Below are 23,932 nucleotides of genomic sequence, written 5' to 3' on the forward strand. Positions count from 1 at the left end.
TTTTATTTCTGTCCCTGCTGGTCCTTCTCTCCTTTCATGCACCATGGCATTAATGCCCAGGGCTGTGCTATGTTGTGTGCTTGGAGCTGAACCAGCCACCCTGGTGAGGGGCTGACAGGGGCTTAGCATATGGGAGGATTGACTTGTATATCGTACCTGTGCAGAATATTATGTATGCATTTCAGGTTTATAGTTACTTGTTTAATAGAAGCATTTCATTGTCAGTTCACATTCTTGTATTTTGCTGTGAGCCCAGGACTTCTTCACATTCTGTTTGTGCAGAAATACAATAGACATCCTATTTATAAGGTTTTCTAGAGAAATTTACTTTTCAGAGAGTCAGTTTGACTTCTTTCTAACCTAAACTGGCATCGAATGTATTAACTAAACTATTCTTTGCATTCAGTGGTCTCCTCGTTCTAGTAGTTGGTCTTCAGACAGGACACAGGACTATTGCAGTACATAGTGCTGTTCTAGAAATTGTGCTCTGGTGGTGATCACAGTCAAAATACGTATCTACAGGATTGTTAGGGAAGCGGAAATTTCTTGTACATCAGTTTTATTCTGATGTACAAATTGAAAATATATGACAGCTTAAATTAGTTTTCTTTAGGTGAACTTTTACCTGTGAGGCAATTGTGAATCAATAAGGTCTTCTCTTTTGTCATTTCCATATTTCATTGTCTGTAATTCAATAATTTATCTTTGGATTTTATTAAATTGGGTTTTTTGAAAGGTGAAAGAGCCTGTGTCTTAAGACTATAGGTTTTTCAGTCTGCCCTTTCATTAATTATACTATCTTCAAAGTGATTTTAATTCATACTGATCATCGAAGGAGAATTTCTAGTCTTTTTTTATTGTTCCTCTTTGTTAGAGCTAATGCATTACGGACATGGGAAGCATTTTCAAAAGGACGTAATGAAAAGTATTTCTTGGTGTCGGTTCTCACACAGTCCCTGACCAGGTCTGGGTTTGTAGCTCGCAGAGTCGTACCTGACTTCCTTTGGGAGCCGTCTTGGCCTCATGTGTTCTTTGTTGGCCAATCCGAAGCTCCTGTGTGGGGGGCGTGGAGGTTGAGGCCCTCAGTCACCAGGAGGGTGTGATGAGGTGAAAACAACGTGGCTGTGTTTGAGGAAGACCCGTGGCTGGATGCTTGTCTACTATTTATTGTCTTGGGGGCCCTTCTAACACGTAGAAGCTACTTTATAAATGTCCATTTTCTTTTTGGAATGCTCCTAAGGCCCCTTCTAGAAATACATTCCCTGATCTTATGCCACATAATAGGTAGTAGCTGCTGTTTATCAGGTGTTCAGCATGTATTCACAGCATCCTTATGAGTTAGACCTATTACTGCCATTTCACAGGTAAGTAAATTGAGTCTCAGAGAGTAGCCCAGGCCACTCAGCTGCTGACTGGCAGAGCGAGGCTTCTAAATCCTGTGCTTTTTACCCTTATTTACAATAGCTATTTTTACTGCTCCTTTTCCTCCTAGGTTTCTTAGTTCTAGATTAGGGAGAGTAGTGTACTCTTTCCAGTGAGTTTTTAGGGGCGGCTTCTAGCATGAGGGCTGATCAGGTTTCATTTTGCTTGCCAACCCCAGTTGGTACTGACTGGCTGCAGAGTATGTGGAGAGGGTTTAGAGGTGGGCCACAGAGCCCTGACTGGGGAGTCTGGACTGGGGAGTGGCTGGGGTTGCATCACGCCTGTGCTGGAACCTGTGTGGAGTAGCCTGGTATGGTGAATTAAAGCGAGGGACGGCGTACCCTGGCTGAGTGTAGCTGTGACTATAGCTGTGTGCTAGAAATGTGTCTTTGAACATTTCTATGTAGATCAAAATAGATCCGATTTTATATTTAAAATTGAAATCATTAAGGGAATTTGAAATTTAAAGAGACCTTTTGTTATGAGGCTGATCAATCTCTTTGTGAATTTTAGTTTTTTCCCATTTTTTTTTTCCCATTTTTTTTCCCATTTTTTTAGTTTTTTCCCATTTTTTTCCCATTTTTCCCAAATCAGACATTTATATTGTCTGATTTGTTGGGTGAGATTTAAAAAGGAACAAATTAATGCTACTTGTAAAGAGTGTTAAATGTTGGCAAATACTGCTTCTAAAATTTCATGTGCCTCCCTGAATAATATTTATATAAGTAATCTACTTAAAGAACTGTAGTTGATGGAATGGTTCTCTTTTTATTATTTAAAACATAGGAATAGTCTCCATTTGCTCATTTCTCAGAAAGCTACTTTTAAGTATTTAATTTTCAGAAACCAAAAGAGCAATCTTGTTAAATTATAATTTCTGAAATTCCCGGGTGATCCAGTGGTTAGGACTCCATGCTTTCACTGACGAGGGCCTGGGTTCAGTCCCTGGTTGGGGAACAAAGATCCCACAAGCTGTGCAGCGTGCCGTGCCCCCCTGCCCCCAATCATAATTTCTCTCATAACCAATACATAATCCAGAAAACCTCTTCAGGTTAATAACAGAGCATATATAAAAATGTAAAATGTTTACTTAGTGTAAACTTAGTATAATCATCCTCAGCCATGTTCTGTGATTAAACCCCAGAAAAAAGAATTAGGACGAGCAAGTGCCGTGCAGAATTTGTTTATTCAGGAGTTTCATTAGGCCTGCAGCTCTGTCTTCCAGGTTAGGGGAAATGGGGAATCTTTGAGATGTTTGCATCGGGTTACCTGGCCCAGATGAACCTGTGTCCTCCTCAGAATGAGGCTAAGCTTCTCCCAGGGTGGCTGTGAGGGTTAACTGTTGTGACATGGGTGAGATGAGTGGCACAGTGCTTGGGCACATGGCATTGGCTCAGTAGATGTTACTACCCTTTCCTTTTAGTTAAAGGAAGAAAAAGTGTGTTCTTACAGTGTTCTTTAAGAAAATGAAAGCAAATTCTGAATTCAGCTGCTTTATTCTAATTGAGGTCATGAAAATTTTAAGAATTTGGCAGCAAATTAAGTAAAGAGCCCTTTGTTCTGCTGGCCACACAGAGAAATGGGAGAAGCACAGAATGCCTCAGCAGGAAAGCCAGCTGTCCAGTCATGATATTCTTGAATTTTACTTTTAAAAGGCTGTCAAAATGCTTCACGTAAAAGGTCCCAATTTGTTTGTGTGAGCTTGCTTTTGGGGGTTGGTGTGCATTTGTAGATTTCTTCTCTTCCTCAAAAGTTATTCTCAGATTTTCTCTAGCGCGATGGTGTGTGCATACCTGATCTTTTTTTGTGGAGTGGAGGACGTTTAATTTTGATATACGTAATCTCAAGAGAAGTTGCAAAAATAGTATAAGGAGTTTCTTACACTGTGTATCAGATTTACTAGAAACAGAAGTGCTGGTCTTGGAGTCATCTGTCAGTCTTCGGGGACTCTAGTCTGAGAAGGAGTCGCAGGTGGGGGTACAAGTGGTCACCCTCGCGGCCTCCCGTTCTCCGGACGTGCCCTGTTTTTCCGTGGTCTGGCCGCCTTGCTCTTGTAGTTCTGTCTCCCCGCTCCGTCCACACTCACGCTGCGCCCTTTCTCGGCGCCTGCATGCCCCCGCCGCGCCCTGCCCTTCTCTGCGCACTGCTGGAGCTGTCTCCTAGTCACTGCTCCTGACTGAGGCTGGGTTTCCACTTCAGTTCATTTTTTGTCTCAAATACATTATAAATATTTAAGAAACATTTGTTGAAATAATAGAGAAAATTAGTAGCTTCTCCCTTTAAAAATACAGGTATTGTTTACAGTTTCTTTCTTTTTTTTTTTTTTTTTACAGTTTCTTTATGGAAATATCCAAGGAGGAGGAGTTAACACAGTGTGGTGTTGTTGTCGTTTCCTTCCCCCCCGCCCCGCCCCACAGTACTTCTGATTATAAAAGTAACAGCTGTATATTGTAGACATTTAGATGACACTAGTAAGCAGAGTATAACACCAGAAATAGCATTAATCCTTGTTAATTCAGTTTACAAGATGCGATTGTATTGTACATTTGGCTGTTTGATGAGTCTGTGGTGATGACTCGTTCTTGGGGAGACCCACGCCCCAGGCCAAGGCAGAACAAGGCTCACGTTGTGTATGTCCTTCTGTGACTCGCCAAGCTGCCTGGCCACGGCTGGAGGACTCAGCTGTCCTGACTCATTGGCTTCTGGTGGAAGCTGACTTGATGCCATGGTTTTGGGCAGTACCCAAGAGCTGATGCCATGCTAGAGGACCAGGAGAAAGCAAGTCAGATGAAAGTGAGTTGGAAATGGGTAGTAAAGGACAGAACTGCAGTGGGCTTGTGATAGAGAAACACCTCTGGGAAGCTGAGTGTAAGAGAAGCTTCTTTGACACAGGTAGGGGAGCCAGGAGAGGCCCTGCCCAGATGGACGGGGAGTGGGGGTGGGTGTGAAGGCACCACTGTCCAAGGAGGTGAGAGCCCAGACTCCCACCTTGCTGACCCCTGGTTCCCTCTCGTCCTGCCATCCCTCTCCTCTCTGGTGGGGAGAGTGGCCACGTGGCTGGTTGTAGTTGGGCCTCATTTGTTGCCTGATCACTTCCCTGTTAGAGGAGCTGATGAGCAGTCAGATGGCCGAAAGGCAAATAAGAGAGGAAGAAAAATGGGGCACGAATTTTGATTAATCGCTTGTTTGATAAGATGTATATTCTAGAATCTTCTTTTGGAGGAGAAGCTACTGTGCATAAGTAATTGTTTTTAAGAGCTTTGAAACACTTTGGTGCGAAGAACTGATAACTTCTAGAGGTATGACGTTTTCAGCATTCTTAAACATGTGACCTCTAAATTTGGGCAAAATAGACTACTGTCCATTAGAGGACAGGCATCAGTTTTAATGAATTAGAATGTCTACACGTGAATTTATAGGTGTTTTTAGGCATATGGTGTTTCTTTCAGAGCGAAATAAGTGGTTAAATCAGAAATAATTCTCTTGTAATTAGGAATCAGGATTTGCTAACCCACCTTCTCCAGCAGAAAAGGAATCTGCTTTCTCCAGCGTCTTGGGTAACTTCCCTCTCCTCACTTCGAACGGCTACCAAGAATAGGAGCCTCGTCACCTGCGCGGGGAAGTCGCCTAGCGCTCTGAAGTAGGTCCTTCCCAGCTGCCCATCCGGGGCAGGTTGGAAGCGTCTGCTTTCCAGAGTCTGGAGCTTCATCCGTACGGGGGCGCTCTTGCTGGAGAAGCCGGAGTTCGTGGGCCCCTGCTGCTGGGTGAACCGCAGTCTCACTTCTAGCAGTCCTTTCCTTTTTTTAGATTGGTAGGTCTGTGCTGTAGAAATTGGAGAATCCTGGGGCATCAGATCCCCTCACAGGCTCAGGGCTTTGGTATATTTCTCCAAAGGCCAATTAATTTTGCTTTTAAAAGATTGCCCAAACCTAACTAGTTTCAGAAAGGTAGAATGTTGAGAGAGAGAGAGAGAGAGAGAGAGAGAGAGCACTTGAATAACTGTGCCGTGTTATCACCATAAGGCGAAATCCTGGTGCACCTACCGGTTGAATCCTTTTTTTCTCCAGGAAGCCCAAGCAAGCACTTGTGAGATCCCTTTAACCTTAAGGATTTTGTTTCAGTCCAGCCCGTGTAGACCTGTTGCTGGAATTTTATAGGAAGCAGTTTAGATTTAAGTTGCTGCTTTTACACGTTCTGCATGCTTGCCGTATGGAGGGATAGCTTATTGCGTAGAATAGATGGACACTGCCCATGTGAAGTGTCCTCACCTCATATCATATTGCAGCAGTTTAATTAGGGAATTGACACAGGAGCCTGGATAAGAATGTTATTAGCCTGTTTATTTTATCTTTTCTCCTTTAAGTAGTAGTCTCAAAGACAGACTAGAGCATGAAATGTATTTGTGTTTAGAAACTTCGTAGAGCATGCATATCATTTATTGTCCAGATTCTGGGCGAGCTTTCTAAAGATCACAGGGCCAGGCCCAGCATTGTTGTAGTTAATAGAAACCTGCTCTGTGAGGTCTGTGGGCTGGCAGATCAGCAGCATTGCCATGACAGTGAAGTAGGCCTTATCGAAAGGAGAATTCATAAGAGGCTGCCCTGGGACCCTAACCACTGTCCTTCTCTGTGTCCCGACAATGTTATCTGTCCTCTCAGTACGGAGTATCAAATGTCTGTCATGAGTACAGAAATTAATTTAATGTCACCTGAAGACATGCAATTAATCTTTTAGAGGTTTTCATAATACCTTTACAGAAAGAGTTGCCAGTTTGGCGGATTTGGATTTTGGGGTTTAGAAGAAGATAAGGAAAATTAATTTTTCATCAGGGTTAATACAAGCTAGCAGGGCCACAAAGGCTGAGAAAAATGGTTGGGGAATTTGTCAAGTGTTGTCACTCTAGAATAATGCTGCTTAACGTCTGATAGGTGTAATCAAGAGTTGAGATTTCTATAGAGAGGGATTAATCAATTTGCTCACTAGTGAATGCGAGCCAGCGATACCACTTCTTCATGATGTTTAAGAATGAAAATAAGATTTGATCTGTCAAATTGCAGGCTACCCTGACAATATCAATGGGCATTTTTATCTATACATTTAAACAATTTGTTATAAATAAACTTGTCATGCTAATGTTGGTGGCTACAAACCTCATTTTTTTTAACGATTAAGCTGGTAAAAAGTGTTCCCTAAGCTTACTTAATTCAGGAAGTGCCTTTTATATTTAAGAAAAACTGCCCTCAAGAGACATTTTTATAGTGTGTTCATTAAAAGATATTTATCTGCAGAAGAAAGCAAGGAAATATTTCCAGGTTGGCCTAAGACAGGTCGAACTCCTCTTCTCTTCATCTGTTTTGGAGGAAGTAAAAGGTATTTAAAATCATGTCTAAACACACTGCTGTGCAAAGAATTTAAAAGGGAACTGTGCCACCCTAGAGAAATGCACTTTCAAAGTGGATTTCCTTTCTTTGAATGGAATGTAATCTGCCATCCACAGATGACTAGTTATTTCCTTACATTAAGATGATAATGTAACTTAATAAGCTTTTAATGAAACTTTCAGGTTTCTGAAAGTCCTGATTTGAATCGACAGTATTTTAAAATTTACATAAGTAATAATTTTGGAATCTCCTTCAGTGCTGTTAACTATATGCACAAGTTGTAGAAGACTTCTAAGTAAATAGGCGGGTTCAGTTTGGCTTGGTTCTCATTCACCTTTTTTCTGTGTCTGTGAGAATGTGAGAGTAGGTGTAAAAAATATGTTTCTGGCCACAGCCTAGAAGTTAGTAGGTTGAATGTTGCCTAGTGTTAACCGGAATAACTCTGGGATTTAAAATTTATCCTAAGAATTAGCTTTTCGTTGTGCTAATTTGAAAGAAAATAATTGTTCTCTCAATTGAAAAAAAAAACTGCTTTTCTTACAAAATGAAATAACATTACTTATATTTAAGCCTTGAGTCCTCAGCATGGTTTCCAGAAAAATGTCAGAGCAGAGCATTATAGTAAACCTTCATTTCCTTAAAATGATTTAATTGAATGATGGTTAGTCCCTTTGTTTCTAACCCTGCTAAAAATAGTTATGTTAGTATAAGCTCCTTGCCTACGAGGTTGTGTGGAGTCCATGCTTTGGAACCACTGAGACAGGAAGTCCTAAAAGCACTTACTGTGTGACCAAGGATCTCGGGTTTTTCATTTGGAAAGTGAGAATAATAATATTTACCTTGAGGGAGGATTGAAGGAAAACAGTCTCTGTACAGACCCTAGTGTACTACTTGTCAAGTTGAAGACATTCAGCAAACAACTCCATCCATCTTCCCATGAGTGGAGCATGTTGAATGGTGCCATTCAGCATGGTGATGGAGAGCCTAGAGTGCCCTGGAAATTTCTGTTATAAAGTTTATTACATCATTTGTAGCTGTAGAAGGTGTAAAACATTGTCCTGAATATAAGTAACTCCAGAGCTTACCCAGACCTTCCCGTCACTTGTCAGTAAGCTGACGATAGCAGTTTTTCCCAAAAGTTGGGCCTTTGTTATAATCCCTGCCTGAAGCATCCCTCTTTCTTGTTCATCGTTGACTCACCAAGTGCTTGTCGTCTTCCTGCCCAGGGCTCGGTCCTCTTCTCTGAGCCGAGGATGCGTGGCGACCAGTGCTGCCCGCGGGGCTCCCGTTCTCGTGAGCGTGACAGGACTGTGAGTGGTGATTAACGCTGTGAAGAAGAATAAAGCAGTTACGTGGCCTGGGAAACCTTAGGGTTAGAGATGCTGGGGGCCCCCTCGAGTGAGCAGGTCAGGCTGGCGGCTGCTGAGGCTCCCCGGGCGGGGAGGAGTAGGGGTGCTCACCGTGCCCGTGAGTTTGTGAGATGCAGACGGAGCGGGGAGACCTCCAGGCGGCGAGGTCCAGACCTGCAGGCGCTCTGATCACAGACGTCCTTTACTGTGTCTTCTCAGGCCATCTCCTAGGAAGTCTTAAATGGAGAGGCTTTTTGTGATAACTCTACCTGTATTTCTGAACTGCAGATGGGAATCAAGCTTACTTTAAAACGTAAACTTGTTTTGAAAGGAAAATAAAAGTTTAGAACTTTGTTTTTCAGGGTGTTCCTCTGACCTAATATTGTCAGACATAAATTAGCACCAGTCTCTTAACTCAGAATAACAGCAAAGAGAATTTTTGTTTGGGGTGTTTATTGACTAAATGTTTCTGTTCTTAATTCCCAGTTTAAAAATCATCAGATCACCACAGCGTTACATATTTATCACCCAAATACATACACACAGTGTATACCTTAAAAATAGGCAAATATCCTATTTTTGGTGCAAGCTCTTCTTTTTAAATAAAACTTCACTATCTAGATCATCTACTTTTTTTTTTGGCCGCTCCTCGCGGCTTGTGGGGTATTAGTTCCCCAACTGGAGATTGAACCCAGGCCCCCCCGGCCGTGGAAGCACAGAGTCCTAACCACTGGTGGCGAGGGAATTCCCTTTTTCTTCTCTTTTTCTTTTTTTGTTTTCTATTTTAAGATCATCTACGTTTTTGGCTCTGGATTGCTAAAGAAAATATCTGCAACGATATTCACCATGTTGTCCACCGTATATATGGACATCATTCCTTTCAGACCACATGTACCAGCTGATTACCGATTTGTACAGCATGACAGTATGTTTTCTGGTGCACCCAGTATCAGTGCTGAACTGAAGGCTGGCCTCTTTAGTATCACAGTGGCATTTAGTAAATACGTGTGTACTAATTGACAGTGGCTATAACCTAGTATTCTGATACTGTAATCTCTTTTTTAATAGCACATTCAGAGCTACGTAGTTCTTAGAAGCCTGATCTACCATTGATTGTTTTATTCAGTAAATATCTCATTGCCATCTATATGCATAGGAAATTTTGGCTTGGTAAACAAAAACAGACTCACCCAGGTCTAAGCCACTGGTTTCTCTAAACCATACATAATAGCCAGTTCATTTATCCACATTAGTGAAAAAGGTGGACGGTGGAGAATCAGTCAGTAGACTGTTAGGTAGCTGAGCTGTGTGGAGAATTCAGTGACCCAGTGCCACCCGCATCTGTGGCACAGCCTCTGGTGGGACCTGGGGGCTAGTGTGAGGTGTCAGCCCATGTAAAGAGACGTGTTTAAGAACAGTGAGACTTAACATTTGAACAGTGAATTTATGAATCTTATACTAACATAATTTGAATATGATTTTAAGTAAATTAATAAGTGATGGATTACTGGCTTTTAAAGATAGGAATATGTGGTGTATACCCTTAAAATTTTCAACTTTTTAGTATAGAAAATTTCAAGCATATACAAAACTAGAGAGTGTTCACATAGCTTTTCAAGATATGAACTTTGAAAAATTGTGTGCTGAGAATAGGCCATCATCCCTGCCTGGCTGGGGTACCTGCTGACACCTTTTGGATGAAAGATGTAATGGAGAAGTTTCAAGAAGCACAAGAAGCAGTCTGACTTCATGTGGGTCCTGGTCCTGCAGAACGGCCTGCCTTTCCATAGTGCGTCCGTTTTCATTTGGGGAACAGTCTCCCATCAGGTTGGAATAACGCCCAGCAGGATCACATTTCAGACAATTATAGCCGACATTATAGAGTCACAGAGTCACAGAACATTATGGGGGCAACCACCTGGTTCAGCCATCCTCAGCCCTGGCTGGAAAACATCACTGGAAGAGCGTTTAAAATATGCTCATGTCTGGGGCTTCCCTGGTGGCGCAGTGGTTGGGAGTCTGCCTGCCGATGCAGGGGACACGGGTTCGTGCCCCGGTCCAGGAAGATCCCACATGCCGCGGAGCGGCTGGGCCCGTGAGCCATGGCCGCTGAGCCTGCGCGTCCGGAGCCTGTGCTCTGCAACGGGAGAGGCCACAACAGTGAGAGGCCCGCGTACCGCAAAAAAAAAACCCCCCAAAAAACAACAAAAAAATACTCATGTCTGGGTTCCAGCTCCAGAGGGTCTAATTGGATGGTTCTGGGTCAGAGTCCAGGAACACTAACACACGAGAGCTCCCTAGGTGACTAACGTGCAGGTCGAATACCCGTGACTAGTCTCACACTAAGCATGATGTGAGCTGTCGATTTTTGGTAGATTTCCTTTGTCAGGTTGATTTGTCCCTTCTGTTCCTAGTTCACTGAAAATTTTTATTATGAGTGCTTTTCCTGTATCAGTGCAGGTGGTCATGTGGTCTTTTCCTCTACTGATGTGGTCTGATAACTGATTTTTGAGTTAAACCAACCTTGCATTCCTGGGGTAAATCTTACTTGGTTATGGTGTATGATTCTTCTTCTGCGTTGCTGAATTTAGTTTGCTAGTGTTTTGGTGAGAATCTTTTTCATGTATATGTATGAGGGATATTCTTTTGTGGCTTTTGTTTCTTTTGATGTCTTTGTCTGACTTTTGTAAAAGGGTAATACAAGTCTGAGAGAATGAGTGGGGAAGTTGTCCCTCTGCTTTTGTTTTCTGAACCAGATTGGGAGTCTGTCTTTCTTAAACAGTTGATAGAATTCACCAGAGGATCCGTTTGGGCCTGGGCTTTTCATTTCTTCACCTGGTCTCCTGGGAGGCAGCCCTGTCGCTGCCCAGCTTAGTGCTCAGCCAGCGCTCAGGGATCGGTGGTGCTCGGCACCCCGCCCTGCCCTTGGCCGGCGAGCTGTGAGTGCGTTGCCCCCTCAGACCCCTCCTCAGCTCTTCTTCCTGCTGTCCCCCTGCAGTTCCCTGTCCGCCATGTGGGGAGGACTTGTCTGGGCCTCCAGTAACTCTTTCATTTCTAGAATTTCCTCATTCAGTTTCTCAGACTCCTGGCTGGTCTGCTCTTGTTCCAAACAGGACTGAGGCCGGAGGCCAGCCTACGTGTGGGTGCTTGTGACTCGGAGGAGGAGGGGCGACCAGGGTGCTGGTCAGCCTGCGGGCGCTCTGGGGAGCCCAGGTGTTCAGGGTTGTATCTGCAGGGAGGAAGGCACTGGGACGCGCCTGGGATTCACAACCAGCGCCGGGGGACAGCGGGGCGAGTCAGGATCATGACCCGCTTTCATTAGGTTTGAGTGGGAGTTAAAAGTTTAAAACCACTGCCTATACAAACTGTCAGATTTTCACAAGAATGCTCATGAAAATGGAAAAGGCATGTCGAGTATGAAGTATTTTTAAAGTCAAGCACTATTTCACTGAACTCAACAGCACTTACTTTAGTAATTATAGACCTCTTGAGTGGGTACAGTAATTAAAGATCTTAGTTTTAAATTTGAAAAATACTATTAAAACCCAAACCCCCGTCAAGTAAGAAATTTCCTTCGTGGCCCTGGTGAATGGCAGGCTTGATGGTTGTGCTTCTCGGTTGAGCACTGATCGAGGTGGACCCCGATGCTGGGGAGGGATGCCTGCTCGTGCGGAGACTGACCAGCGTGCTGCCTTGGTTTCAGCAGGGAGGAGAGAGCGATGGCTTTTTTCACCTGGAGGGCCAGCCTCAACGGCTCCCTCAGCCCCCAGAAGTGAGACAGCAGCCTGCCCGCAAGGTGACGCTGACCAAGGGGGCGCTTCAGCAGCCCCAGCACCCTCCGGTGGGGGCCCACGTGCACTCAGCCGGCCCTCCAGGCATCAAGAGCATCCAAGGAATTCACCCGGCCAAGAAGGTACTGCCTGTTACTGCCCCTGCCCCAGGAGCGGAGCCCGTGAACCCACTGATGGGAGTGCCTGGCGCAGCAGGAGTGCTCAGATTGTGGATGAACCAACCATAGTTTCCTTCGCCCTGGCTTTGAAAGCTAACGTGTTCACAAAAGCGCTTTCCTCTTGTGACATTTTGAGTGGTACGATGCTGGGAAATCACCCTAAACCCAGGCTGCGGGTATTTCGGGCAGCTCTGAGCTGTGCTCTGGGGACAGCCCTGCACAGAGCCCAGCCCAGCGCTCCTTCCTCCCCTGCCAGCTGCTCCTCCAGAGACTGCTTCCTCCTCGTCACCCCAGTTCGCAGATGGGAAGCCTTTGGGGGTGAAGTACCTTGCCCGAGAAAGTGCCTCTCCCCCCGGCTCTTCCCTCCTCCCTCCCTTGCTCTGGGGGTCGAGGGTGTGTTTTCCTTCTCCGAGCTCAGTGTGGGAGACGAGGTGTGGGCATCCAGTACCCCTTGTGAATTTAACCTTCCCGAGGAGAGGAGCGTCCCCCTTGTCCCATCATGTCCTGGTGGGGACCCCCCCAGCTTCTGGTGAGGGTGTCTTTGTAGCTTTCCCAAGGGCCCCCTCTCTGCCCGACAGCAAGGTCCCCTCTCGGCGCAGAAGCCAGATGCCCCTTGCCTGATGACCTTAGGGTGGAAGAGGAGCAACAATACTTGCTCTGAGTTTCTTCTAGAAAGCTCTGAACTCTGCCAGTTCATCCTCTCTGCTTGCCTTGCAGGTGATATTAAGGAGTAGTGTTAGCCTGAAGACCGTTCTTTGAAGTAATTCAGTTACTCCAGATTTATTTTCTCATAAATACCTTATGATACAGGGACAAACAGAGTAGGGACATTTTTGCTGCAGGTGGCACAGGCACAGACACATTAAGTCGTATCTTCAGATATACTCTTTAAAAATTGCTCCAGTCTAAATTTTCTTTGGTCAGGTGTTGTCCCTGGGTATGCTATGAGAAAGATCGTAGAACACCCCTCCCCCCCATAGTCTGTTGGACACACAGATAAAGCACTCGTGTTTCTTCATCCTCAGCCTCAGGTTACTCTCCTGTAAAAGTGAGGACAGTAATCTTTCCTGGCTTATTTGGGCTCTTGCGAGGGTTTTATAAGAAGATACCTGGAATGTGAGCCAGCACTCGGTAGAGAATGTTGTTATTAATGTTATAGAACACACTGCTGGTTTCCAGGCAGTGAAACTTGCACTTTTTGATGGTGTTTTCCCATGTGACTTCTCTTGAAATACCCTTTTGCACTCTGGGAACTCACTTCACAGGAGTAGTTGTGTCGCCTCCTGTGGAATGTTCCGAAGTGTTGCGTTCTTTTCTCAGTTTCCCTTTATGTGGCACCCATTCATGTACTAAGGGTTCCATTCTGATTTCTGTCTGCCTTCCTCTGTGCCCTTCTCTGTGATGGGGCGGGAGGTCATTTTTGGCTCTTTCTACCCGACTCTCGGGCAGAGTTGGGCAGGACGTCTGGAAAGCGCAGTGAGCCCAGTCACATCCGCGTCTGCGTTTCACTGCTGTCCTGGTCTGGGGGCACTGGTGCTTTATCTACTTTCCGGATTAGAAAAGACGGGAAAGCTCAGCGGTTCCTTCTTGTTTAAAAGATCCCAGAACAGTGGTTTTGAGCCCTGGACGGCTTTAAAAAATGCTAAGGTCTGGGTCCTACCTTAGGCCAGTGCTGTTGTAATTTCGGTGGGGGACAGGGGCACTCAGTCGTTGTAGTTTGGGTTTTTGGTTTTGTTTTGAAAGCCCTGCAGAGGAGTGTAATGTGCAGTGGTGCAGCCAGTGGGAGACTCCTGCTGCAGAATCCGCCCTCCAGGGTACGTAGTGTTGTGGCTTGCAGTGACAGGGAGGCGGCTGTGGGGAGCACCATACACAGTCCCCTGGTCCCCGCTGGGTTTGCCTGTGGTACAGTGGGAGAAATTTGGGCTCCGGGGCCGTTAAGGACTGGACCCAGATCTTTGTGTTACTCGCGGCAGGTTTCTGAACCCCTGTGATCCTGCTGCTTCGTCTACAGGATGATGGTAGCACAGAAAGTGCCTACCTAGTACCATGCTTGGCACCAAGATAGGTGCAGACTTTGCTGCTTCCTTTTCCTTCCTTTTCTTTTACTCCAGTTTGCTGGGTACTGTGGTCTTATTTAGACATTAAACCCTTTTCTGATAGTGGATAAAAACTACAGAAGGTCCTGTCGTTCACGGTGTATTTTAATGGATTCTGATTTGTTCACTTTTGTATCTTAGTAGCTGTGAAAAAACCCCCAAGCTTCAACCTTGAATAGTTCCTTTTGTTGTTGCCAGGTCATCATGCACGGGAGAGGCCGGGGAATGGCAGGTGCGATGGGCCGGGGCCGCCTGATGCCGAACAAGCAGAATCTCCGGGTGGTGGAGTGCAAGCCTCAGCCCTGCGTCGTGTCTGTTGAAGGGCTTTCTTCCTCCACTACTGACGCCCAGCTGAAGAGCCTGCTGATGTCAGTAGGACCCATTCAGGTGGGTCACCTGGGGCCCGTTCTGTCTGTGCCCTTTGTCCTTCCCAAGACTCGGTTATTTCTTCATTTAAGATCCCTTTGTGTTGGTTACTTCATGGTAAAACAGTACTCTCGAGAAGAAGGACAAGTATTTTATCTGCTGTGCACACTTGATGCCAGAACTTTGCCTTAGGCTTGGATTACTTGGAAATTATCAGGTGCTCAGAAACCTTATGAAATAGTTATTCTAGCCGAACAGATTGTCCTTTGAAACCCTCATATTATCCTAAAGTTCTTATATGCGCCCAAACACACAACCTTTTTGCTCTATCACACACTTGTTTTGTGTGTAACAATTTTAACATTTTAAAAGTATCTAGCCTTTTGACCTTAATTTTCAGAAATAGCCTCACATGTTAACACCTGTGGAACTTGCTTTAGACTTTACAAATGTGAAATAATGTGGACTATATTTTGGTCTCTTAAGTTTTAAACTGGCTAATTCTAAATGCGTGAAGGTCTCTGCCGAGCTGGCTGCAGATGGGTCTCCAGTTGTGTTGTAAACAAAAATTGCCACTGAAATCCCTGATTGCTCCAGCCTCTAGAGCCCTGGAGGCAAACCAGCGCAGTGGGTAGACCTGGTTTTCCTTGAGCAGCGTGTCTGTAGTCCCCAACTCTGGCCTTTCCTGCCAGCTCCCCGCCTCCCGCCCGCCCCCGCAACCCCCCTACGCCCACCCCCCCGAGCAGCACAGCCCTCCATCCTGCGCCAGGACCCATGTCTGAGGCTGGAGCGCTTGGGAAGGATGTTTGATGCAAATCGTAGGACGTGGATGTGAATGTTAGATTTCTGAGTAAAAAGTGCACAGAAAGGGGACTTCCCTGGTGGTCCAGTGGTTGCACTGCAGGAGGCACAGGTTTGATCCCTGGTCGGGGAGAACTAAGGTCCCGAAAGCAGCATGGCCAAAAAAAAAAGAACACAGCACAGAGTGCTTTCTTTTAAGGTCTCTTGCTTCATGGGGAAACAGAGTTGACACAAGTACATTACATTAATTACATTAAGTACAATACATTCATTTTTAGTGTATTTTAAGCCTTCGTCTACCATTGAGTGTTGACAAGAGTGAGGTGTAGATGGAAGCCCTTCTGAGATGGTTTCGTTGTTTAGGTTTAACTACTTCTGCCTTCATCCTTGGATTCTCAGAGATGGTTAAGCTTAGTTTTCATGTGTATGTAATAGTGAAACGTTAGCCAGAGGCTGTGGCTTCTGTTTTTAGGAGGGTCAGTTTTCCAGCTGTATGGTCAGGAGCGGCTTGTCAGTCATCAAGAGGCATTAAGCTCATGGCCAAGGAGAGTTGTCCTTGGGCAGTCCGTCATAACACGGATTAATTTGCAGGAACAGAACTGGCATTAGAGAACTTACGATGCATTGAAATATGGTTAAATTACGATAAATTAAAATATGGTTATCCTGAGTGGATTCTCAAACAAATGGCGGTTGAAAACTTGGGGTCAAATCACAGTTCACCAGGGATCCTGGAGTTAAAGACCTGGGGCCTAGTCCAGTCTGTTCTCTGGGGCCTCGTGTTCCTGGTGTCTGTGTTTGGGTGGGAAGTGGTAGCACTGTTGCTTTCCACGTGTGACCGGCTCATTTTCTGGGCTTTGCTTCTTCCTACGTAGTCTTGATAATTCTCTTGAGCATCCTTGAATGTGATTCAGTTTTCAGGAAGTGTGAAGGGCAGTGCTCTTGCTGCTTACAGCACTGCGTGAGGTTGACTGCCCTGCAGAAGTTAGCTTGGAGCCACTGCTAAAACACCTAACCTTGGTTTTATCCATCTTAAAAACTGAATTTTGAGTTCTGCATTTTGGGGGCCGTCTTTCCTCCCATTTGCCTTTTTTATTTTTTTTTCTCCTGTTCTGGAAAGAAGGATTAGAGATCATTGTGTTAAGTAAAGTTTAACTGAGGGCACTTAAAGCCAGGCAAAAACAATGCCAAGTGTTTTAAGGGCTTCTCTTAACTCGAAAGGGAGAGGAAGATAGGAAAATGAGAGTGGTGTTTTCTGAGTTACATCAGGTACCCTGAAAAGGCCACCGTAAAGAATCCCCGAGGGTGATGGATGGATCTGGCACTTACTAGTAGGGCATGTTCGTCCATCGCAGGGAGCAAAAAGCAGAGCTCTCGTTTCTTGCCAGTCTTACTTAGTTCCGTGGAATGGTTTTGAGGGAGAGTTTATAGATTTTTAAGCACCGCATTCACAAAGTGCTGAGTTACTCAATTTAAAAACAAACAGGGCTTCCCTGGTGGCCCAGTGGTTGAGAGTCCGCCTGCCAGTGCAGGGGACGCGGGTTCGTGCCCCGGTCCGGGAGGATCCCACATGCCGCGGAGCGGCTGGGCCTGTGAGCCATGGCCGCTGAGCCTGCGCGTCCGGAAACAAACTGATCTGTTGATAGCAAGCTTCTGCCAACATTAGATAGCTAAAGAATAATATTGCTAGGTATAAATTTTTTAAAGGCGTTTATAACAAGACTTCATTGTGGTTTAAGTATAAGTGTACTTCAGAGGGAGGGTTAGGGGACCCAGGCCTCCCGGCCCGCCGTGCTGTCTGAGGAAGAAACGTGTGTCAAGTCTCTGGTGGGCTGGGCTGTGGTGCCACCTGGCGTTCACTTAGTGTAACAGCAAGAGGTGGTGTCTGGACCAGGAAGGCCGGTTCCTTTGGGCCTTTAATTATGGGAACCGCAGTAACAGCACGTGAGCTCTGCTTGTTTTCTGTGGCGGCGTCATTCCCCGGTTAGTGTGCTGTCCCCTTAACCTGTTCTCATAAGCCTCTCTAAAGAGTCCTTTTTAAAGACATTTATCTGTAGTCTCCCTGACAGAATAAGGAAAAATGATAGAATTTTGTAGAAGTGTTCTGACCAGTGGTAGAAATGACACAGGAAGCATCGCAGCGTGTTTGAGAGTTTCAGGTGAGAGGGTGCAGTGAGAATAAGCCCACCTGGTACTCTCTAGCAGTGATAGGGAAAGAATCAGAAAGAAGGTTCTGCCCGGACACTGGGGGGGGGGTCTTGCTCTTAGGGAAGGGAGGGGCCGGCTGGGTGCACGTGGGGCTCCGGGAGGCTGACTTGTGCGGGGCATGGGGGCTCCACAGACAGGTGAGTCTCGCGCAGGTGCCCCTCCGGTGACCGGCGCATGTTCCCCCAGAGCGGCCTCCCGCTGCGTTCCGGAAGACTGAAGTCGAGTTAACTCTTAGGGTCAGGAAGTAAGGTAGTTATAACTTCTGAGCCCCTTTGCTTAGTTATCCTTCTTTCCCTGTTTGAGGGATTTTACCTAAAACTGTTAAGAAAACTGTGTTATCCTATAGAGAAATGAAATTCCACGGTGTAAAAATAAAAGTATTTTCCTAAAATAAAAAGGCGGGCGCTGGCCATGAGCAACGGCAGTAACAACGGCTGAGGCTTAGATTAGGCCAACACGTGCCTGGCACTGTGCTGTTCACTTTTCCCTGGCTTCTTTCCTGATTTCTCCAACAACCCTGGAAGGTAGTCGCTAAACCGAGAGCCCGAGTGACCGGAGTGGCCATGGCGGCTCATTCTCGAAGCTGCCGGGCCCTCCGGGACGCGGCAGTGCGGCAGCAAGTGTCGGGCTTTGAGAGAGGGCTTCGGTTTTGGTCCCAGGTCTGCCGTTTATTGGTGTGCAGCTTCCCAACCAAGTACTTCACCTACGTGAGTCTCACGAACCACACAAGCTTGCAAACGCTGTCTCCTACCTCTTTCACTGTTCCCTGGCGTCACCCGGAAGGGGGAATGGAAGAAACATGGAGGCCTCCACATGCCATTGAGGGGGAAAGCGTGTGCTCTCGAAAGGCGGCCTGTTGTCCCAGAGCAGAGTCCTCTGGGGGGTTCGCTTCAGGCTGCTGAGGAGAGGCTGTCCGGGACCCACCAAGTTTGCCAAGCTCCCAATGCGGTAGTTCCAGGGAACCAGACACTTGGAAAGCCCTCATTCTGGTGGGTATCTTGGGCCGCCCAGTGAGGGGGAGCCCTTTTGAGCAGTCGTGTAAGTTGGGGTCACGTTAGAACATATCGCCTTCTGGGATGAGACCATCTTACCTTCTTTGCGTCTGGTTCTGACTGACCAGGGATGTCTGGTGGGTGATGTGGAGAAAGCTGGGATCTCAGTGAAAGCAGTTCAGTCATTTTGAAGTTCAGGACGTTTGGGAAGGAAAACACCAGGCATAGTCAAATGTAGACTTTCTGAAAACCGACATCACGAGGTTTAAAGAAAATACAGGCATGGCCGCATGATCTGAAACCGTAATGGGAAAAACTGTTAACTGGAGGCTCGCACACAAAGTTCTGAAAACACTGTTGTAAATAATCCCAAAAGAAAAAAGAGGATTCCAGGCAGACCATGTGATAAGACACGGGCTCTTACCTGCAGGACACGTTTGTACAAGATGAAGGTGAGTGTGGAAGAGGAGGGCCTCAGGATGTCTTTAAACTGTATCAGAGCAGAAAGAACAGCACTTACGCCGTGGACACAAGAAGCCCCAACACAGGACTCGAGGAAAAAACAGAATCGGCATCAAAAAAGACCACACACGCTGCGATGATTAGTTCAATATGAACAGGCACTGGAGGAGTCGTCGATTTCCGCGAGAAGTGGCCTGAGATGCTGCCCCGTCACCAGCGAGAGGGTCGGGTGGGCTGCGTGCAGAAAGGGTCCGGAATGAAGGGATCCTGCGCCATGCTGCCCGAGGACTGGCTCGAGGAGCCCGGCTGCGAGGCTGGAGAAGGAAAGATTTAATGGGCATAGGCCAGCTGCCACCACCACGTGCAGGTGCCATCGCGTGAGAAAGGAAGACCTGGTACGTGTCCCTCGATGGTTCCCAAGCTGTCCCTGGAGGCTGGGCCCAACCCAGGGTGTCTTACCAGGTCTGGGGTGGAGCCCGAGAGAGTAGATGTCTAATGATTGATCAGTGGGGCTCTTGTTTGAGCAACTTCACTTGTTTAAAACAACTAATATCAATATCATTTTTGGCTTTAGGTTGATTCCTGAAGGTGCTGGGAACTGTTGGCCAGAGTGGGAGAATAGTTTAATTGATTTTCAGGACTGCAGAATCATTTCAGAATCCCCTTAACATTCATATGGGGATATAAGTATATGTATAGCTGATTCATTTTGTTATACAGCAGAAAGTAACACAACAATGTAAAGCAATTATACTCCAATAAAGATGTTAAAAAAAAAGAAAGAATCCCCATAATATTGTAATTTATTAGTATACATGGACATGAACACAAGCTCTTTCTAGAAAGAGGAAGAACTTTTCCTAATCAGGGAAAAAACGGCCAAGGTTCTGAACAGCATGGACATTTTTCTGGACTTTAAATTGTGGGTTGTCACAGCTCTTCTACTGTTAATGTAGTGCCTTGTGGCAGTTCAGTCAAATGGCCCTGAATGGGATGGCTGAATATAAACAAAGGAAGCGGCCAACTAAAGGAGTATTTTAACAGGTATTTTGCTACTTATAGTAGCACAGTTATTCTCAAATTTTCTGCAGATGTCTTGTCTCTGAAAAATGAGAAGTATATCAGGGTGGGCGTGGGCAAGTTAGCCTGTCTCTCCGAGGGCCAGTACCATATTTGTGGGGGAGATGGGGCGGGGTCAGAGTGAGTGTGTAGACTGGAGACAAAGTTTAACTCTTCGTTCATTCTGGGTGAATTGAAGTGTTTAATTATTTGGAAATGGGCTACTGATTAGCAGAAGCACATATTTTCAAAGTAGAAGCTGGTGGTCATAATAAGTTTTTAGCTTATTAGTGGACAGCGTCTTTTCCTCTCTTCGCAATAAAGTGATCGCTAATACTTGTCATTTTGGTAGGTCAGAAATGGTTGAATATTGACAGTTTTAGCAATTCAGTGTTATATCTGAAAATAGGTTTTGTTTTTTGGAAAAGGGTGCAGAAATGTCAATAAAGGGGAACAGACAGAAAACAAATTTTAAGACAGTGTTATTACTTTTGTTGACTATTGAGAACTGATCCTGCATGCCGCAACTAAGACCTGACGCAGCCAATAAATAAGTAAATATTAAAAAAAAATTTCATTGAAAGTTTATGCTCTCTTGATTGATACCTTCTCAATCAAATTGAGCTTTAAACCACTTAGATACAGATAAGCTATCTTCTTACCTCTTACCTTATAAATTGGTAAATGGTAAAGAGGAAGCTTCATGCCTTCATTCCACATTGTGAAATCACCCAGAGGAAATGACATCTTGACATGCTTTTTCTCAAAAGAAGAGCATAGTATTTTCAAAATCCAGATTCCATCTGTGAATTGTAGAGTGTGGATAATCACTTGTGGTATCATAACAAGTTAGTTTTTTCTTGTCTGTTCCTAATCGAGCGATTTTTGTAGTTTTGGACAAAATAAGTTTAGGTTAAGTTCTCCTAAGTCTTGTGGTAAGAACTGCCACAGTGCTGGCCGCAGTTCATGAAGAAATGGAGCTGTGCCTACACCCCAGCGCCCTCGAGCACTGCGGCCACGTGGCCGGAAGAGGAAAAGGGTGCCTGAGGCGCCTGAGATGGAATCAGAAAGCAGGGCCTGGCGGGAGGTTCTGCTGCAGTGCTTGGGTTGGACCTGGGCTTGAAGCTGGCTCTTACCCACGTTCTTCTCTGGCCTCCTCTGGTGGTGACAGGACAGCACGGCATTTCCTCTTGCATTTTCTCTTCAGGAGCAGTTCCAGAAGAGCTTCAGCAGCTGGAGATCGTTCAAGGATAAGGCACAGAGTGGGCGTGAGCCGAAAGCGGGGGCTGGCAGAGAAAACAGGTCTTTGTCAAGTAACGAATTTGAGAGGCCAGAAAAGCCGCATGCTGACAGTGTATCCAAGAGAAGTTAATTGATGGCATTAATTAAAGACCAGGTTGCTGAGCTTTACTTGTCCAGTTAACTTAATGATAAGTGAAATCATCAAGAAAAATCTTTTGCGTCTGGTTTTTATATCTGAAAGAAGAGGAAAACTCTAGTATCTACTAAACTGGCTTCAGAAAACCAGGCAGACGGAGCTCACTGCAGCCTAGTGGCTGCCTCTGTCACCTCCGGGCCTGGTCCTTGCACTGGTCCGGGTCTGGTTGGTGATGTGCCCCAGACTATCTGACTGCTTCTCCGAGGGGAGCCTGTGTGTAAACCTTAGTGCCATGTAATATGGAGACTTGAAACTGTTTATTTCTGTGTGAAGCACTGAAAAGCAACTTTTTGGAAAGAATATTTTTTTAGCGCTCTCCTGGTCATGTTTTACTCATGGGAGTTCTGTGTTTACTAAAATGGAGAGTGCTTATTTCATATACAGTATACTTTTTTTTTTTTTTTTTTTTTGCGGTACACGGGCCTCTCACTGCTGTGGCCTCTCCCGTTGCGGAGCACAGGCTCAGCGGCCATGGCTCACGGGCCCAGCCGCTCCACGGCATGTGGGATCTTCCCGGACCGGGGCACGAACCCGTGTCCCCTGCATCGGCAGGCGGACTCTCAACCACTGCGCCACCAGGGAAGCCCCCAGTTTACCTTGTTTGAACGTATTTCAAGGAACTGATATTTTGGCTATGTGCTTTTGTTGTAGGTCTTTGAACAAATGCTTTAAAATGAAACAGCCACGTGTGTAAACACTTCTAAAGGGTTGTGTTTTACCATTAGATATTTTTTCTGGCTGTTAAACGTCACTGGACAGAAGCCCAGACACAGCAGACGGTTCCCCGCCACTGAGTCCTCTGCTACTTCCTCAGGCTGTGTCCCCGTGGTAGCAAGGCCCCCCTGCCACTTTGCTCATTGCCACAGACACACATGGCAAGTCACCAAAATGCTTGAGAAGGATCAGACTCCGGAGAGTGGGACCGGCTGAGAAATCCGAATTCTCCTCCGGCGCATCCCTCCCGAATCCTAGGATCCTACGTCCCCAGGCCTCGGGGAAGCACAGAGCTGCCCCTTGTCCTCAGGGCAAGTGTGAGGGAGGACCAGGTGAAAGTTCACTGTCCCTGCACCAGTCTCTTCACTTGATGGATCCATCTTCTTCATGAACTCACTTGGTTTTTACTGCAAATAGTAGCCTCAGGAATGGTTGTTTCAAATCCTAAAGATTTAATTTTCTTTTTAAGGTTTTTTTTGATGTGGACCATTTTTAAAGTCTTTATTGAATTTCTTACAGTATTGCTTCTATGTTTTGGGTTTTTTGGCTGCGAGGCATGTGGGATCTTAGCTCCCCGACCAAGGATCAAACCCGCACCCGCTGCATTGGAAGGTGAAGGCTTAACCACTGGACCGCCAGGGAAGTCCCCTAAAGGTTTAATTTAAGATGCCGCTTCTCTCAGACTTTTTAAAGCACAGACTGTGACCAAATTATGCTGATGGCTGCCACAGACACAGCTGCCCCTCACTGTGGCCCACCTACATATATGAAACCCTTAATTTACCCCAGTGATAATTAGGAGATAACTACCCACTCCGACCGTGGGGTCCCGTTGCCTTACAGCAGTTCCTCCTGTATGATGAGTATTGTGCTTTTAAAAAGCTTACTGAGGGCCCCGTGGAAAATCGCCTGACAGGAAGATGTGAAAGCAGAAAGTAACTCTCCAAGGACACCTGTCCTGGGCCTCCCCAGGAAGGTTTAGAGAGAAGATTGGGTGGCTGACAGGGCAAATGATGGAAGGTCTATATGTATATATATATATATTATTTTTGGCTGCGTTGGGTCTTCGTTGCTGCGCGCGGGCTTTCTCTAGTTGCGGCGGGCAGGGGCTACTCTTGGTTGTGGAGCACAGGCTCTAGGCACGCGGGCTTCAGTAGCTGTGGCTCGTGGGCTTAGTTGCTCCGCGGCATGTGGGCTTTTCCCAGATCAGGGCTCGAACGTGTGTCCCCTGCATTGGCAGGTGGATTCTTAACCACTGTGACACCAGGGAAGCCCCCTGATGGAAGGAAGGTCTTAACACCAAGCTGTGAGGACACGAACGACTGCTGCTCAGGGCAGTGACTTAGCGAAGCACTGTTGCTGGATAGATTATCTGGATAGATTACAAAAAATTGCCAGGGAGGTAGAATTAGTTTGTTTTAGTGATCTAAGTGTCAGCCTGGACTCAAATTTTGCATTAAATCTGATGTATAAAAATGAATGAATGAATGAATGAATGAATGTATGTATGAATGTATGTATGTATGTATGTATGTTATATGTATATTACACCCCATACAACAGGATTCTAAAGTGTTTCTGTCATCTTCCTTCAGAGTTTACAGATGCTTCCCCAGCAGCGGAAAGCCATAGCCAAGTTCAAGGAACCCGCCCATGCGTTAGCGTTTCAGCAGAAGTTCCACAGGTAGCCTTGGA

At 45.9% G+C, this 23,932-nt stretch overlaps 1 protein-coding gene across 11 annotated transcripts in view; it reads left to right on the top strand.

Annotated features, from left to right (window-relative positions):
• RBM33 (RNA binding motif protein 33) overlaps positions 1–23,932 on the top strand; it is a 117,221-nt gene that overhangs the window by 86,713 nt on the left and 6,576 nt on the right. For 3 of the 11 annotated variants that reach the window (XM_019930260.3, XM_019930262.3, XM_019930265.3), the window contains 3 exons: positions 11,856–12,065; positions 14,396–14,584; positions 23,833–23,921. In XM_019930260.3, coding sequence (XP_019785819.1) covers positions 11,856–12,065; positions 14,396–14,584; positions 23,833–23,921 — 488 coding nt within the window. The other 8 variants (XM_019930261.3, XM_019930263.3, XM_019930268.3 and 5 more) reach the window with 5 other exon arrangements.

Source organism: Tursiops truncatus, chromosome 9 (genome assembly GCF_011762595.2).
Source record: "Tursiops truncatus isolate mTurTru1 chromosome 9, mTurTru1.mat.Y, whole genome shotgun sequence".
Classification (NCBI taxonomy): Eukaryota; Metazoa; Chordata; class Mammalia; order Artiodactyla; family Delphinidae; genus Tursiops; species Tursiops truncatus.